Raw genomic sequence first — 15,645 nt, forward strand, 5'->3', positions numbered from 1 at the left:
AAGGAAGGAATGCCTTCAAGTCAGATCGCCCGAAGCTCCAAATGGTTGATATGGAGCCGAGACTCCACCGGAGACCAGAGGCCTCTGATCTCTGACTCTCCCAAGTGGCCTTCCCATCCCAGGAGGGATGCATCCGTCACCACTGTGTGCTCTGGTTGGGGAAGGGAGAGGGATCTGCCATTGACCCAATCGCAATTCGTGAGTCACCACTGTAATTGTCGTGCAGTGCCCTCCGAGATCTGGACATGATCGGACAGGTTGCCCTGATGCTGCGCCCACTGGAACTTCAGGTCCCACTGCAGAGTCTGAAGGTGGGTGACAACTGCCTGGGGCGAGCATGCCTTCAACAACCAGTCGTTGAGGTAGGGGAAGATTGACACCCCTGACCTGCGCAGGAGAGCTGCGACCACGGCCATCACTTTCGTGAACACCCGAGGGGCAGTGGTAAGGCCGAAGGGGAGCACAGCAAACTGAAAATGCTCCTGGCCTACTGTGAAATGCAGGTAATGCCGTTGGGCTGGCAGGACGGGGATGTGATAATATGCGTTCCGCAAGTCCAACGCTACCATTCAGTCTCCAGGGTTGAGGGCAGCTAAGACCTGAGCCAGAGTCAACATCTTGAACTTTTCATTCCAGAATCGATTGACGTTCCTGAGGTCCAAGATGGGGCGCAAGCCCCCTTTATCCTTCTTGGGGACCAGAAAGTAGAGGAAATAACAACCACGTCCTACTTCTGGCTCAGGAACGCCCTTGTTGGCCCCCTAGGCCAAGAGGGGCCATAACTTCCTGTTAGAGAAGCGCAAAGTGATCCCCCGACATGCGGTGGAACTGAGGTGGCATGGCTGGTGGGGGGGTAGACTCGAAGGGGAGGGAGTAACCCCTCCGGACGAGTTGCAGCACCCACTTGTCTGAAGTGACAGAACGCCAGTGAAAGTTATGACGAATCCTGCCGCCCACTGGTGTGGGGTGCACCCCAAAGCTCTGCCTAGGAAGGCTTTAAGGCGGATGCTGCGGGAGCGGAGGTGGACTGACCCGCACGCTGGCCCCCTGTGCCGCCACGGCTGCCTCCACGCCGACGGCTGTGCTGAGTTTGGTTCTGCGCAGGCTTCTGACTGAACGATTGGCAGGGACGCCCCTTCCGTGGCCACGAAAGGTAGACGTGGCCGGGCGCGTGGTGGAGAGACCCAAAGACTTGGCTGTAGCCCAAGAGTCCTTGAAACACTCCAGCGCACTGTCTGCCTTTTCGCCAAGTACCATCAAAAGGCATGTCCATGAGGGAACTCTCGACATCCCCGAAAACCCAGTGGACCGTAGCCAGGCATTGCGATGCAGGGCCACTGTTGTGGAGATCGCTGTCCAGGCCACACCGAATGGCAAACTTCGCGGCATCCTTTCCCTCCGCCACAGCCTGGGAAAGTACAGCCCGAACCTACTCCGGACACTGGGGCAGTGTCTGCCCCACTGTATCCCACACAGCCTAGGAAATGCGGCCAAACGGCATGCGGTGTTAACTGACCGCAGCCCCAAGCTGGCAGAGGAAAATAACCTCTTGCCAAACTGCTCCAGCTTTTTTGATTCCTTATCTGGCGGGGGTAGGGAACGCACTTTGGGAAGTGGAGGCCTGAATGACCAGGCTCTCTGGAGGAGGGGGATTTGTCAGAAAGGCCGGGTCACCCGGTGCCGGGCGATGACGCCTGGCTAGGTTCTTATCCACAGGAACCCCTGTGGCTGGCCTAGACCAGGTGCCAATCAAAACATCCGTCAAGGCCTCATTAAACGGGAGCAGAGGTTCCATAGAACTTGCCGCCGGCTGAAGCACCTCAGTAAGGAGGTTGGTCTTGTGAGCGACAATAGGCAGATCAAGGTCAAGGGCCTCAGCTGCTCTACGGAGGACCATAGTATACGTGGCACCCTCCTCCATGATTGCGGGAGGAGACATAAATCCAGGTTCGGAGGAGAGGTCAAGACCACCTGCGTCCTCCGAGTCTTCCACCCACTCATTTTCAGACTTGCCCTGGCGTGCAAGAGGGTCTTCCGACCCCTCCTCCTCAGCCTGTAGTACAGGCGGCAGCAGCGGGGGAGGCACAGGGGAAAACAAGTGCTCCAATGGCGCTGGGAACTGCCGGACACGGCTCCATGTCCCAATTAGGGTCCCAAGCCAGAGCAAAATTGCCCGGAAATTCAGGCAAGGGCGGAGGTGGAACAAACGTAACTCACAGCGGCACCGGGAACGGAGCCGAAGAGGGCGCCGGAGCTGCCAGTGGAGAATCCTGAGGCGCTGGGACCAGAGCCGCCGGCAGAGGACATTGCGGTGCAAGGGTCCCTGAAAGGGACCACAGGGCCCGAAGGCGCGTCTGCGGGAGCCCTAGGCCTGAAAAGACGGTCCATGGCACCGCTGACGAACCTGGATAAGGTGGGTAGGCTGCGGGACTCGTACGCTCCAACGGAGCCGCAGGGGATGAAACCCTGGCCCCCTCGTCCGCATCCGGAGTCCGACGGGGGGGATGTCGGAGAGCGAACAAGCGTCTTCGACTTTTTCTTGTGACATTTCTTACCCAATTCCGAAGGTGAATATTTAGACCCTGAGGAGCACTGGTAATGGCTCCGCGGTCCGTCCCTTGAGCGACCCCTGGACCTCAAACGGCGCAGAGATGACTGCCTGGCTTCTATCAGTTTCAGGACCGCTCCCGCAAAGCCTTCAGAGCCATGGCCAGACAGTCGGAACATGACCGGGAGTCATGGACGCGCTCCAGACAGTAGAGACAAACGCCGTGGGGGTCGACCACCGACATTGTACGGCGACAGGCCTGCAGGATTTTAACCAGGCATCCCTTCGTCGCACCAGGAGTCAATGACTCAAAAGAAGTAGAGACAAAAGTCCCAAAAAGGTAGTCAAAAAGTGTCTAGGGTACGTGCTCTAACCGGATCTGCGCTTGCTGGCACGGAAAAAGAAAGAACTGACGTCAGAGCATATGGGTGGTGCCTAAGTAGTCTCCGTGACATCATCTCGGTGCTTACAACACCCCCCTATTGACGCGCAAGGGCACTGCTGACGAAAAACATTCCGGATCCAGTCTGATGCCTGGGGATATTCTAAGGTAAGGAATCTATCACTAACGTGTCTCTTTCAGATATGCAGCCCACAGCAGATAGTAAACTTTGCTGCTCTCCCCATGGCAACTGCACAGGAGAGTATGGCCCGGGCCTCCTCCGGACACTGAGGCAGCACCTGCGCCACTGTATCCCACACAGATTGGATGTAACGGTCCAACAGAAATGCAGTGTTTAATGACCACCATTTCAAACTGGCGGAAGAAAACATTTTCTTCCCAAGGTGGTCCAGCTTTTTGGATTACCTTTCCATTGGTGCGGTAGGGTAGGCGCCTTTAGAAATGGAAGCTTGTACACCACGCTCTCGGGGGTGGGGTGTTGGGAGAGGAAAGTGGGGTCACCAGGGGCCGGGCGGTGGCATTGTGCAATCGTCCTCTCCACAGGAGCCCCTGGGTTGGGATTAGACCACGTGCCTAAAAGGACGTCCGTGAGCCTTCATTAAACGGCAGCAGGGGCTCAGAAGAGCTTGCTGCCGGATGAATGACCTCTGTCAGAAGGATAGTCCTGACTGCCACCGTAGGTAGCTCGAGGGGGTGAGACTCGCCCGCCCTACGCAACACCACTGCGTATGACGCTCCCTCCGCTGTAGCCACGGTAGGAGGAGACAACATGCCAAGGTCTGGTGAGGTATCCAAACCACTGGCTTCCCCAAGTTCCTCTCGCCAGTCCGGTTTGTACACCAACTGGTCGGTTAAAGGGTCCCCAGACCCCTCCCAGTCCTCCTCACCCTCCTCTGGCTGCCAATCTGGTCTCAAACAGCCGGGGTAGAACAGGGGCACAAACGTACCCGCCGGCGTCGGATCGGTCTGACTCTGTGTCTACCTCGAGGTGGAGGCCGTTGTCAACGTCGGCTGGGGACACAACGGACGCCGGTGGCGGGCGTAGTGCCGGTGGAATTGGCAACGGGGGGGGGGGGGGGGCGTAACGAGGTCGACCGTTGCCGATCCGGATCCAGGCCTAGATCCAAGGGGACCCTGGAGTGCGGAGGCCGAAGCCACCGAAGGCCCAGGGCCCCCAGCCAAATCCGTGGGCCCGGAAGACGCGCCAGCAAAGTCGGAATGCCCAAAAATGGCTTGCATCGCTACGTAGAACTGACCAAGCTGGGCAGGGGTCGCTCCTGGTCCCGGGAAGGGGGGACACCGAGAGCCGACCCTACGGGCCTCGCACGCAGAGCCGTGGGAGGGGCACCACCTGCATCCCTTGTCGTGTCACAGACGGACGGGGAGAAGTTGAAGAGAGACTATGCTTCTTTGACTTCTTTTTGTGCATCGACTTACCTGACCCCATGTGCGAAGACTTAGAAGATGAATGGTGATGACTCTGCGACCGGTCCCTCGACCTCCTCTGCATCTGGGACCTCGAACGGCACGGAGCCGACTGCCCGGGCCTCGAGTAGCTTTCGGGACCGTTCAGTCAAAGACTTCAGGCCCATGGTCCGGCAGTTGGAGCGCGACCTGTGGTCGTGGTCGCGCTCCAGGCAGTAGAGGTACAAGCGGTGCGGATCCGTCACCGACATCAGTCGGGTACAGGAACTGCAAGTCTAAAAGCTGGGCATCCCTCGTGCACCAGGAGTCGTGAGTACTCGAAAAACAACGAAGTCGACAAAAGTCGAGAAAAAAGCTCAGTCATGGCGACCACTATGACGAACGCGGAGACAACCAATGCCACCTTCTGACGCGCAGGGGGTACTGCTGATGAAAAACTTTCCGAATACAGTATGACGCATGTGGGAGATTCTAAGGTAGGGAATCTATAACTACCTGTTTCTTTCAGATTTAACTATTACCAAATGTCATACCATAGAACAGTTCGCATGGTCGAATTTTATACAAACACATTTGAGCACCCATAGGCCACAGATTAGAGATAAGCTAGAACAATAAGTACACTTTTTTTATTCAGTTTCTTAACATAAAGGTACCTAGAAACAGCAGAAAAGTTCCACGGAAGGCCCAGTTCTATTGAGCATGCAAAATTCAGCTTTTCCCCCAGAACTATTTACCTTGATGCACATTACAAAGAACATATTAACATTTCAGCCTGACCCAGTGTCCTTACCTCTTTATGAGGATCCTTATGCGCCTCCAGTGTCTTCATAATGGTTAATTCCGCATAATTCTTGAATCTGGCTGGTTGATACCTCAGAATTTCTCTTAGGACCCGCAAAGCCAAAGCTCGGATTGAGTACTAAAGTTTATAAAATAATTGTAAGTATTATTTTCTCTCAATAAGTATTCAAGTAGATACAAAGTTATAGAAAATTCACATTGCAAGCAACATTAAATAGTCCCACTTAACTTTACATTTGAGTAAGTCTAATATTAGTAGTAGTTCTGACTAGGACTCATACTAAAACTAGGTTTTCATAAAGTATAACAATAAGAATAATTGTTCATGATGCTTTTATGTTTGTGACAGAGTCACTGCAACGGAAATGCAAAACACAGTTTTTTTGAAAATAAGGGGTGAAAGGTCCTAATCCCATACTCGCCGTAGATTTGAGCAGCAAGATATTCTTGTTTAGTTCCTGCCCATGACAGGGGGAAAACCCTAACCCCCTAATATGTACACACTTCAATTGTCTGGGCAAAGATGGTTATATTATTCTTTTCAGGAAAAAATTCCTGTCACGCACTGTTTTTTTGGTGTGAATTCTTTATGAGAGAGTCGACTTACAATCACGGACGTGACCCAGGACCGGCATTATGCTTGAACACAAAATCCCAGGACCTATTGAAGGCTTTACTTACTCTGACATTTTTTCTTGTCTTATAAAAATGCCCTGAGGAAGCCCCAGGCCGGGAGGCCATGTAAGGGGGCGAAACATGTATTGGCTGTTCTTCCACTCACTCTCGAGAAGAGTGATCATTCTTTCATAAAGAATTCACACCAAAAACCAATGCGTGACTTGAATTTTTGCCTGCAAAGAATAATAATACCAACCTTGCCCAGACAATCCTTTTGAAATGCAAAACACTACCTGAAGATACATCAAAGCAACTAAGTTTGAGTGTCAAACTTGAAACAAACAGTGGCTATCAAATTTGTCACATAGTCTAATGCACTACATGTTAAACAAATATAATTTTAATGAATACAAATAAAGCAGACATGCTGGCAACTCAATACTTAAACAAAATAGAAGCAACTTTCTGCTCCTTTTCATTTAAAAAAAAGTTTAGCATTTCCATGACACTTCAGGAGTAAATTATGATGACAAAGTTTAACTGCCTTTTCTGGGTTCTTCAGGGGGAAATTGTAAAGGCAAAGTTTGAAATGTAATCTGGATGCTTTACTGTCTGTTAATGACAACTCCAGGTGCGACAATGCTAAACAGACATCCCCCTTAAAATGGAATCATTTAGAATCATTGAAGCTTAGAGATGCTTCCAAGAATCTAAAGAATCATAAGGGATTTTATAATATGCTACTAAAAATACATTGTCACAGATAATACAAGAAAATTTAACGACAATATTTTCTCAATATACACTTGTATGGCTTGTGTTAATTTATTAATCTGCATTGTTGCCCATCAAACCCAAAAGTTGTTGATAAATCCAAATAGTAAGAATATGTATGCCTACTTGGAATAAACTAATCCCATGATGGGGGGTTCAGTGGTTTCTGAGCCTTACAATGGATCTTGTGCATCACTCAAACTCCAACCACCTCTGGTTCCTTAGATTATTTCAAAGATTTGGTTCAAGATAAATAGGGCAACGGTGGAATTCCAGCCTCAGCTCACTCCACATAACAGATGATCATCAAAGAAAGGGGTGAAAACATCAGTCACTCTTGAGGTTAACAACTCCTTCAAAAAGGGTAACAGTGATGGAACGGCCAGTGCTAATGGCTAAATGCTGACCCTTTGGCAAATGTGGGATTATCTCAGGAAGAAAAAATTTTAAAGGAAAAATATAGGGACTCCACAGGGAATCGGTAGGCAGGTTTTTAAATTTCTGAAGAACCAAGACAATGAAGACTATCCTGAAGCTACTACAACCACCCTAATAAGGAGAAACAATACAAAACACATCTGGAGAAGGAAGAAAAGCAAACACCAGCATGCAGAGATAAAAGTTGATATAAACAAGGCGGCCAGGAGATCACTGCAGGTGACTGTTTTTGAAAGAGCCCTGCCAAAAGCAATCCACCTCAATATAAATGGCAGAATGGAGGGGACAGAGAAAGCAGTCAAAACAGAGGGGATGGTGTGAGGTACCCTGAATAGTGCGGACAACCACTGGGATAAACAGAAAAAAAGTCTTGGAAACTTAGAGAAAGTCAGCAAAGAGACTGTCATCCTTCCTACAAAAGATGCATGTTCAAAGGATTGCTTTGAAAGCATAATAAAATTTAAAGCAAACCTGGCTCAAAAAGGCAAGCAAACCTGTGAAATCCTGGAGCCTCGTATACAGAACAGACATTACGCTGAGTCAGAATGGGGGAAGCTGCTTGAATTTAAATGAGACCTGAGACAACATGACCATAATTTGTTAGGCTTACGGGCCACTGACGTGGGGCCCTGCAAACAATACCACATGGGAGGAAAAACAATTATGGTAGTGCTGATACAATCATTGGAATATCAAGAGGGCATTTTGAGGGCCACAGCACAGACAGAAAACACAAGTACTTCTTAGGGGCATATGATTTTACGGTACCTCTTTTCATCCAAAATACTGATGGGGCAGAAAACTGTTGTCAATAGGAAATTAGGTGGCATGTTTACCTCAATTATTAGTCAAAGTGAAATAGAAAGAAGATACATTTATTATTATAGAGGAATATCTGTTCATGCCAGATTGGAGAACATTACACCATAAGAGTGGGATGAGCCAGCACTAAAGAGAATGACTTCTGAGTTTAAAAATTGCTTTGGTGGTAAAGTGCAGGGACGTAGAACAGAGGCTGTCTGGATAGACAGAGTAGGAGTTTGCCACACTGACACTTTTTACTCACTCAGGGCATCTGTGAGATGGGTTCTGATATGAATGAAATAATTTATTCATGATCAACTACTTAAAATTATTCCATCAAACAACATACCCAATATTTTCTGAATACAAAATGAGAGATAAAGTCAGAGTTATAAAAACTGTCAATGTTAAAAATACTTAAAGAAATTAAAAGGGTGGCATCTCAGAATGGTGTTGGAACGCCTTAGCAGGCAGCAGAGTCTGAATTGTCATTATATGAATTCTTAAGAACGTAGTAAGAGAAACACATTGATGAAAAGTGCTTATCAAGAGATCTAGCAGGCTGGAGATGGTCAGAATCTTTGGATTAAAATGGAGCTGCTTCAAGTCGGGCTGTGCACTATACGGATAGCATCTAGACCAGTAGCGCCCACACGCAATGTTTGGAGTGCTGATAGAATAATGTCGGTAAATATCCTCATCCTTACTAGGATCATTGGAGTGTTAGAGAAGCACAAGACTGAGGCTGTTCTGCAAGTTCTTATTCTATTAACCAGACACAAAGGAACTAGCAGGCGATGACTATAACTAGTAAGTTTAGGGCAGCAGCACAATAAGTGAAGCCAGGATTCTTTGTGATACCTACAGAGTCTGCATGTTCTCGCCTTGCCCTGCCTTGCCCAGGAGTTGATAAAATTCACAATTGGTAGGGTGAGGAGCCACATATTGCAAATGCTACTTACCAGTATGCATCTGTTCTTGGCATGTAGGGCTGCTGACATTCATATCTGTGCATATCTGTGCATAGTCCGCCACCTAGTGTTGGGTCCGGATGATTGCACATTGTTGTCCTGGAAGAGTCTTCGAAGTATCACGAGATAGGTGGCTCCTCCCCTGGACTACAGTGCGCATGGGCATCGCCTCCATCCCCAGATTGTTTTTAGCCATAGGCAGAGATGGAGTGAAGAAGTGAGTGATGACCATGCTATGAGCATATGTTTGTATATGAATACATACTGCAGCTGCTACAGGCGCCGGGGAGGAGGGTGGGCGATATGAATGTCAGCAGCCCTACATGCCAAGAACAGATGCATACTGGTAAGTAGCATTTGCAGTTCGAGGCATGTGGGCTGCTGAATTCATATCTGTGCATAGAATACATAGCAGTCCCTCCATTAGCGGCGGCCGCCCGTGCCAGCTGCAGCAGTCTGAAAAAGCGTTTTTAGAACAGCCTGACCAACAGCTGCCTGTTGTTTTGAATGCACGTCTACACAGTAGTGCTTGGTGAAAGTATGAGTGGTAGACCATGTGGCTGCTCTACAGATGTCTTCTAAGGGAATGTTACCTAAGAACGCCATAGAGGCCCCCAGCTTCCTAGTGGAGTGGGCCCTCGGTGGTATAGTGAGAGTGCGCTTTGCTTTAGCGTAGCAGATTTGAATGCACTTTACTATCCATCTAGCTATTCCTGCTTTGGAGATTGCGTTTCCCTTGTGTTGAGTGGCAAAAGCAACAAAAAGTTGTTTGGTTTTGCGGAAATCTTTTGTCCTGTCCACATAATACATCAAGGCCCTTTTTACATCGAGAGTGTGGAGCATCCGCTCCGCCAGCGTCTCTGGGTTTTGGAAGAACACTGGCAATTCAATAGTTTGGTTCATGTGGAACTGTGAGACTACTTTGGGCAAGAATTTAGGGTTAGTGCGGAGCACCACCCTGTTGGCATGTACCTGGAAGAAAGGTTCTTGGATGGTGAGCGCCTGCAGCTCGCTAACCCTCCGTAGCGATGTAATAGCTACTAAGAACGCAACCTTCCAAGTAAGAAACTGGAGCTCACAGGAGTGCAGTGGCTCAAAGGGAGGACCCATCAGCCTTGTAAGAACCACATTGAGGTTCCATTCCGGGGCTGGTGGGGTCCTTGGTGGAATGACTCTCTTGAGTCCTTCTAGAAAGGCCTTGATAGCAGGGACCTTAAACAGTGACAGGTGCTGCCTATTCTGAAGGTATGCTGCCATAGCAGACAGGTGAATGCGGATGGAAGAGTACGCTAGATTACACCTATACAGGTGAAAGAGGTAACATATGATGTTTTGAATGGAAGCGTCTAGCGGGTCAATGCTGTGCTCCCCGCAGTAGACGACAAACCTCTTCCATTTAGCCGCATAACAAGCTCTAGTAGTGGGCTTTCTCGCTTCCCGAATGATGTCCATGCAATCGGGAGGAAGATTGAGGTAGCCAAACTCTAGGACTTCAGGAGCCAGATCGCCAGGTTGAGCTGTTGCGGATCTGGGTGCTGAATGTCGCCATGGCTCTGCGTCAGAAGGCTGGGAGTGAGATGAAGCCTTTGATGCGGTACCACGGAGAGTTCCAGAAACGTGGTGTACCATGGTTGGCGAGCCCACGTTGGAGCAACCAGGATGAGTGTCATCGAGTGCTGCCTGAGCTTGCGCGCCACCAGCGGTATCAGAGGTGCTGGGGGAAAAGCGTACGCAAATCTGCCTGACCAGTTCATCCACATCGCATTGCCCTGTGATTGGGGGTGTGGGAACCTGGCGGCGAAGCTTTGGCATTTTGCGTTCTCCTTTGTGGCGAACAGGTCTATTTCTGGATGACCCCACCTTTGGAAGTACGGTTGGAGTACTGATGGATGTAACTCCCACTCGTGCATCTGATGGCTGTGTCTGCTGAGCAGATCCGCCATCTGGTTGTCCTTGCCTGGGAGATGTTCTGCCATGAGGAAGATGTTCCTCTGAATGGCCCACTTCCACATGCTCTGAGCCAGATGAGACAACTGTGGAGAGTGTGTTCCCCCCTGCTTCTGGATGTAGTACATGGCTGTCATGTTGTCCGTCCGGATCAACACGACCTTGTTGCACAGATGTACTTTGAACGCCTTTAAGGCCATGAAGATTGCCATCAGTTCCAACACATTGATGTGCATCTTCCTTTGCTGAAGTGTCCATAGTCCCTGCACTGTGTAATGGAGTACATGAGCTCCCCATCCCTGGAGAGAGGCGTCCGTTGTCAGGATGATCTGTGGGACAGGCTCTTGGAATGGTCGGCCCTTGCAAAGGTTTTGTGGATTCCACCAATGCAGAGAGTTGTACGCCCGACCGCTCACCAACACTAGGTCTGTCAGTTGCCCATGAGCCTGAGTCCACTGACGTGCCAGGCACTCCTGAAGCGGACGCATATGTAGTCTCGCGTGCGGGACAATGGAGATGCAGGAAGCCATCATGCCTATCAACTGCATGAACACCCTCGCTGGAAGCGAGGTCTGGGGTCTGAATCGTTGGATCAGCGCTTGGATGCCGGCGATTCTCACTGAACTCGGCTGCGCAGTGGCCGCCAGAGTGTTGATCGTCGCGCCCAGATACTGTCGTACGTGGGCGGGCTGGAGATGGGACTTCGGGTAGTTCAGAGAGAATCCCAGATCGTGCAGGAGGTGAATGGTGCGTGACACGTGGTCTACGCACTGCTGTTCCGTCTTTGCCTGAATAAGCCAGTCGTCTAGGTATGGAAAGACATGGACGTGCTGGCGACGGAGATGCGCTGCTACAGTCGCTAGGCATTTGGTGAAAACTCTTGGTGCCGTGGTGACCCCGAACGGCAGGACTCTGAACTGGTAATGCTGGTCTAAGATCTTGAATCTGAGATACTTCCTGTGCGAAGGGTGCAGGGGAATATGGAAATAAGCATCCTTCAGATCCAGCGTTGCGAGGAAGTCCCCCCGCTGGAGCAGGGGAAGCACCTGTTGCAATGTGAGCATATGGAAGTGCTCTGAGTTGATGTACCAGTTCAGGGGCCTGAGGTCCAGGATCGGCCTGAGTGATCCGTCCTTTTTGGGGATTAGGAAATACAGGGAGTAAACCCCTGTTCCCTGTTCCTGCAATGGAACGAGCTCTATCGCCCCTTTTTGCAGCATGATCAGTACTTCTTGCTGCAACAAGGTCAAGTGCTCGTCGGACATAGCACGGCCTCTTGGCGGTATGTCCGGTGGAATGGACGTAAGTTCTAGACAGTACCCGTACTGGATAAGAGATCTCACCCACCTGTCCGTGGTGATGGACCTCCACGCCGACAGGAACTGCTGTAGTCTCCCCCCGACAGGTGTTGTGTGATCGGGGGGAAGTGACAAGACGTCACTGCTTGTTGGAGGCGGTGGACCTGGAGGAATTGTTTCCACGTCCTCTGCCCTTGATATTATTGCCTCTGTAGCCACCCCTGCCCTTGTTGTTGTTATACGAGGACTGGGTGTTACCCTTGTAGTATTGCGTGGTCTGGGGTGCCTGGCCTCTTGAGGTGCCTCTTGAATTGGAGCGGCGAAAAGAACCACCCCGAAACTGCTGACTCTGTAAAGCCCCCATAGACTTGGCAGTTTCGGTATCTTTCTTCATTTTTTCCAGGGAGGCGTCTACCTCAGGGCCGAACAGATGGTCCGGGTTCACCGTCTGACCCAGTAATGTGGTCTGTATGTCGGGCTTGAACCCAGAAATCCGAAGCCAGGCATGGCGTCTGAGTAACACGCTTGTATTGATAGCCCTGGAGGCAGTGTCTGCTACATCTAGGGCACATTTGATGGATGCATTAGTAATCAGTTTACCCTCCTGAATGAGCATCTCCCCCGCCTCCTTGTATTGGTCAGGCAAGTGTTGTAGGATGGCCTCTAATGTGTCATAGTGAGCCCTATCATAACGTGCAAGCAGGGCTTGGGTGTTAGAGATCCTCCAGATGTTTGCTGCCTGTGCAGCAATGCGTTTGCCTGATGCCTCAAAGATCTTTGACTCTTTGTCTGGGGGAGGAGCATCACCAGTAGTCTGCGAATTCGCCCTCTTCCGAGCGTTGGACACCACCAGGGAGTCCAATGGCAAATGTCCCTTAATATACGTGGGATCCGAGGGCGCCGCCTTATACTTTCTGTCGATGCGAGGATTGACCACCCGTGCCCGGGTGGGCTCCTTGAATACCTCCTGTGCATGCTTCAGCACCCCTTTGAGCATAGGTAGCGTCTTGACTTGCTTTTCGGCTACCGAGAAGGTGTCGACCAAGAAGTCCGCATCCACAGGGTCTGAGTGCAGTTCGACGTCATGGTTCGCTGCCGCTCTCTCTATTAATGCATTAAACGCCGCCGAGTCCTCCGTCGGGGACGTCTTCGCGGCGAAAAGTTGAGTGTCCTGACCTGACTGCAGGTCGTCCGTGTCGCCTCCTGCCGTCCAGGGCACCTGCTCCTCGTCCGGATCCGAGTACGCCGGATAGTTGTACTCGTCGTCCTCCACGTCCACCTCAGGCACTGGGGAATGGGCCGGCGAACGTTCCATGGCTTGTGGAGAGAGAGGTTCCATCAGAGCCGAAGAGTCAGCAGAGTACTTCTTGCTCTTAAGTGGAATTCTAAAGGGTTCCAATGGCGGCTCCGACGTAATTTTTCGTTTGAGGAGCGACAACTTTCCGGTGTTGGCGTCGATTGTAACTTCTCGACGTTCCTCCACCGCGAGCGGTTGGAGCCGAAGCTTCGATACCACCAAGGCAGCTTTCGGCGTCAAAACCTCCTGAGAATGTCCGCTCTGCTTAGGCGCGAAGGCCTTCGGCGCCGACTTGGGAGGAAGGGTAAAACGGATGGGCGTTTGTCCCTTGGTAGACTTCGGCGTGGGCCTAGGCACGACATTGTCCTGGTTGGGAACCACAGTGGACTGTTGGATCCGCTTCAAGGATTCTCCCACCTTCTTAGTAAGGGATGCCGAAGGCTGAACTGTCTCGAGCGACTCTTCGTCTCCGAGAGCCCGGTCGTCGGCAGGCCTCTTCTTCGGTGCCGACGCCCCCTGGCCTGTCGCACCGTCGGCGTGACGCTTCTTCGAAGCCGTCTTCGGGTCCGCGACCCCTTTCGGTGCCGACGCAGTCGCGTCGGAAGTCTTCGCTTTCGGTGCCGATCCAGAAGACTTCGGGTCGGCCATTTTGGCGCGGCTTTTGTGGTCGGCCATCTTGGCGTGGCTCTTCGAGTCGGCCATTTTGGGTTTCGTGGAAGTCGACGCCTCCAGAACCTTCTTTACCAACGCCAGTTTCGGTTTCGGTTTCGCATCCGAGGGTGCGGGACCGGTTGCCTTCACTTTCGTTTTCTTGCCAGAAATGTCCGTGACCGGGCCCGGAGGCGGGGACGTAGGACTTCTAGGAAGATCTCGGGTAAGGCCCGAAGGCGATCCCTCGACCTGGGCCGTATGACGGGGGGAAACCCCGGAGTCTGTTTGGGGATGCTCTTCCTCTGAGCTATCTCCCATCGCGGCACAAATCAGTTCGTCGTCCCCTACCTCACCGGAGACTTCGTCGCAGGCCTCCTCGTCCGCGTCGTAGGCCTCTTCCTCGGACGCGGGGCCAGAGTCCGACTCTTGTACGCCGGTCTCCTCCTCGACCGATTCCTGAAAGATGTCATCAGGTGGGGGTGCCGAAGCCGACAACTGTGCCTGGAGTCGATTAGCCCGGCGAATTTTCAAAGTTTTCTTACTCCTAAACTTTGAACAAGCCATGCAGGTGTCTTCACGGTGATCCGGTGACAAGCATGTGTTGCACACAGGGTGCACGTCAAGGTGCGAATATTTCGAGTGACATAGCGGACACTTCTTGAATGGAGTCCGCTCCATCGCAAATGCGTTAGTGTAGGCCCGTCCGCGTCGAAGCACGTGGAAGGGCAGTAGGAGATTGGAGCTGAGAGTCAGTAAGAAAACCCCCGACGCAACTATACCGACGCCCAGCCTAAAGACCTTTTGGTCTCAAGTAAATCTAACAACTATCGGTTCCGAAGGAGGGAACCGAAAACACATCCGAACCCTATGGCGGAAAAAAACAATCTGGGGATGGAGGCGATGCCCATGCGCACTGTAGTCCAGGGGAGGAGCCACCTATCTCGTGATACTTCGAAGACTCTTCCAGGACAACAATGTGCAATCATCCGGACCCAACACTAGGTGGCGGACTATGCACAGATATGCACAGATATGAATTCAGCAGCCCACATGCCTCGAACATAAGTCTTTCCTGCAGGCGTGACCTACTAGGGTTTGTTGCAAGTGAGGCTGCGCTTTTCCGGGTGTGTAAGAATCATCTAATGCCTCAGTGACTGAGGAGCGACGGAGGCTCTCTGTATCCAGCTCTAGGGATCTTTTTCCAGACCGGAAAAGGTATGTCAGGACGGTGGGGGGGGGGGGGGGCGAGACGGTTTGTGGAAGGGAAGGTTAGTGGCTTCTATTTTTCGGTTCTTAACTGCCGTAGCTAAATACTGTTGCCATGGAGTGCCCACTGCTTTGAGTAGTGCCTTGAGTGTGTTCTCAGGGGTCCAGCAGAATCGCTATATAGTAATTTAGTAGGTTGTCTTAAAATCCAAGCTCTAATCTCAGCCTGACTCTTCGCCCCACTTACACCAGCCCATCAAAACTCCTCGCCGGACCCGCTTCCGTGGGTCCCGCTTCGTTCGTCGAAGCCGACGTGAGCAGAGCTGCTGTCTCCCATTGAGGGGAGCGACGCTGAGGGTTGCGAGGCAGTTCCAGAGACCGCAATCACCTGTGGGGGCATACCGACATAGTCGCACGGGACTCCAAGGACCAGGAGTACGTGCGGCAGGTCACCTGTGCAG

General features: G+C 51.3%; 1 protein-coding gene across 48 annotated transcripts in view; it reads right to left on the reverse strand.

The window, feature by feature from the left end:
• The window catches only part of CLASP2 (cytoplasmic linker associated protein 2), a 1,795,600-nt gene that overhangs the window by 59,845 nt on the left and 1,720,110 nt on the right, over positions 1-15,645 (reverse strand). For all 48 annotated transcript variants that reach the window (XM_086964693.1, XM_086964694.1, XM_086964709.1 and 45 more), the window contains one exon: positions 5,170-5,298. In XM_086964693.1, coding sequence (XP_086820819.1) covers positions 5,170-5,298 — 129 coding nt within the window. The remainder of the gene's footprint in view (positions 1-5,169; positions 5,299-15,645) is intronic.

This window comes from Lissotriton vulgaris, chromosome 4_1 (assembly GCF_964263255.1).
Source record: "Lissotriton vulgaris chromosome 4_1, aLisVul1.2, whole genome shotgun sequence".
NCBI classification, from domain to species: Eukaryota; Metazoa; Chordata; class Amphibia; order Caudata; family Salamandridae; genus Lissotriton; species Lissotriton vulgaris.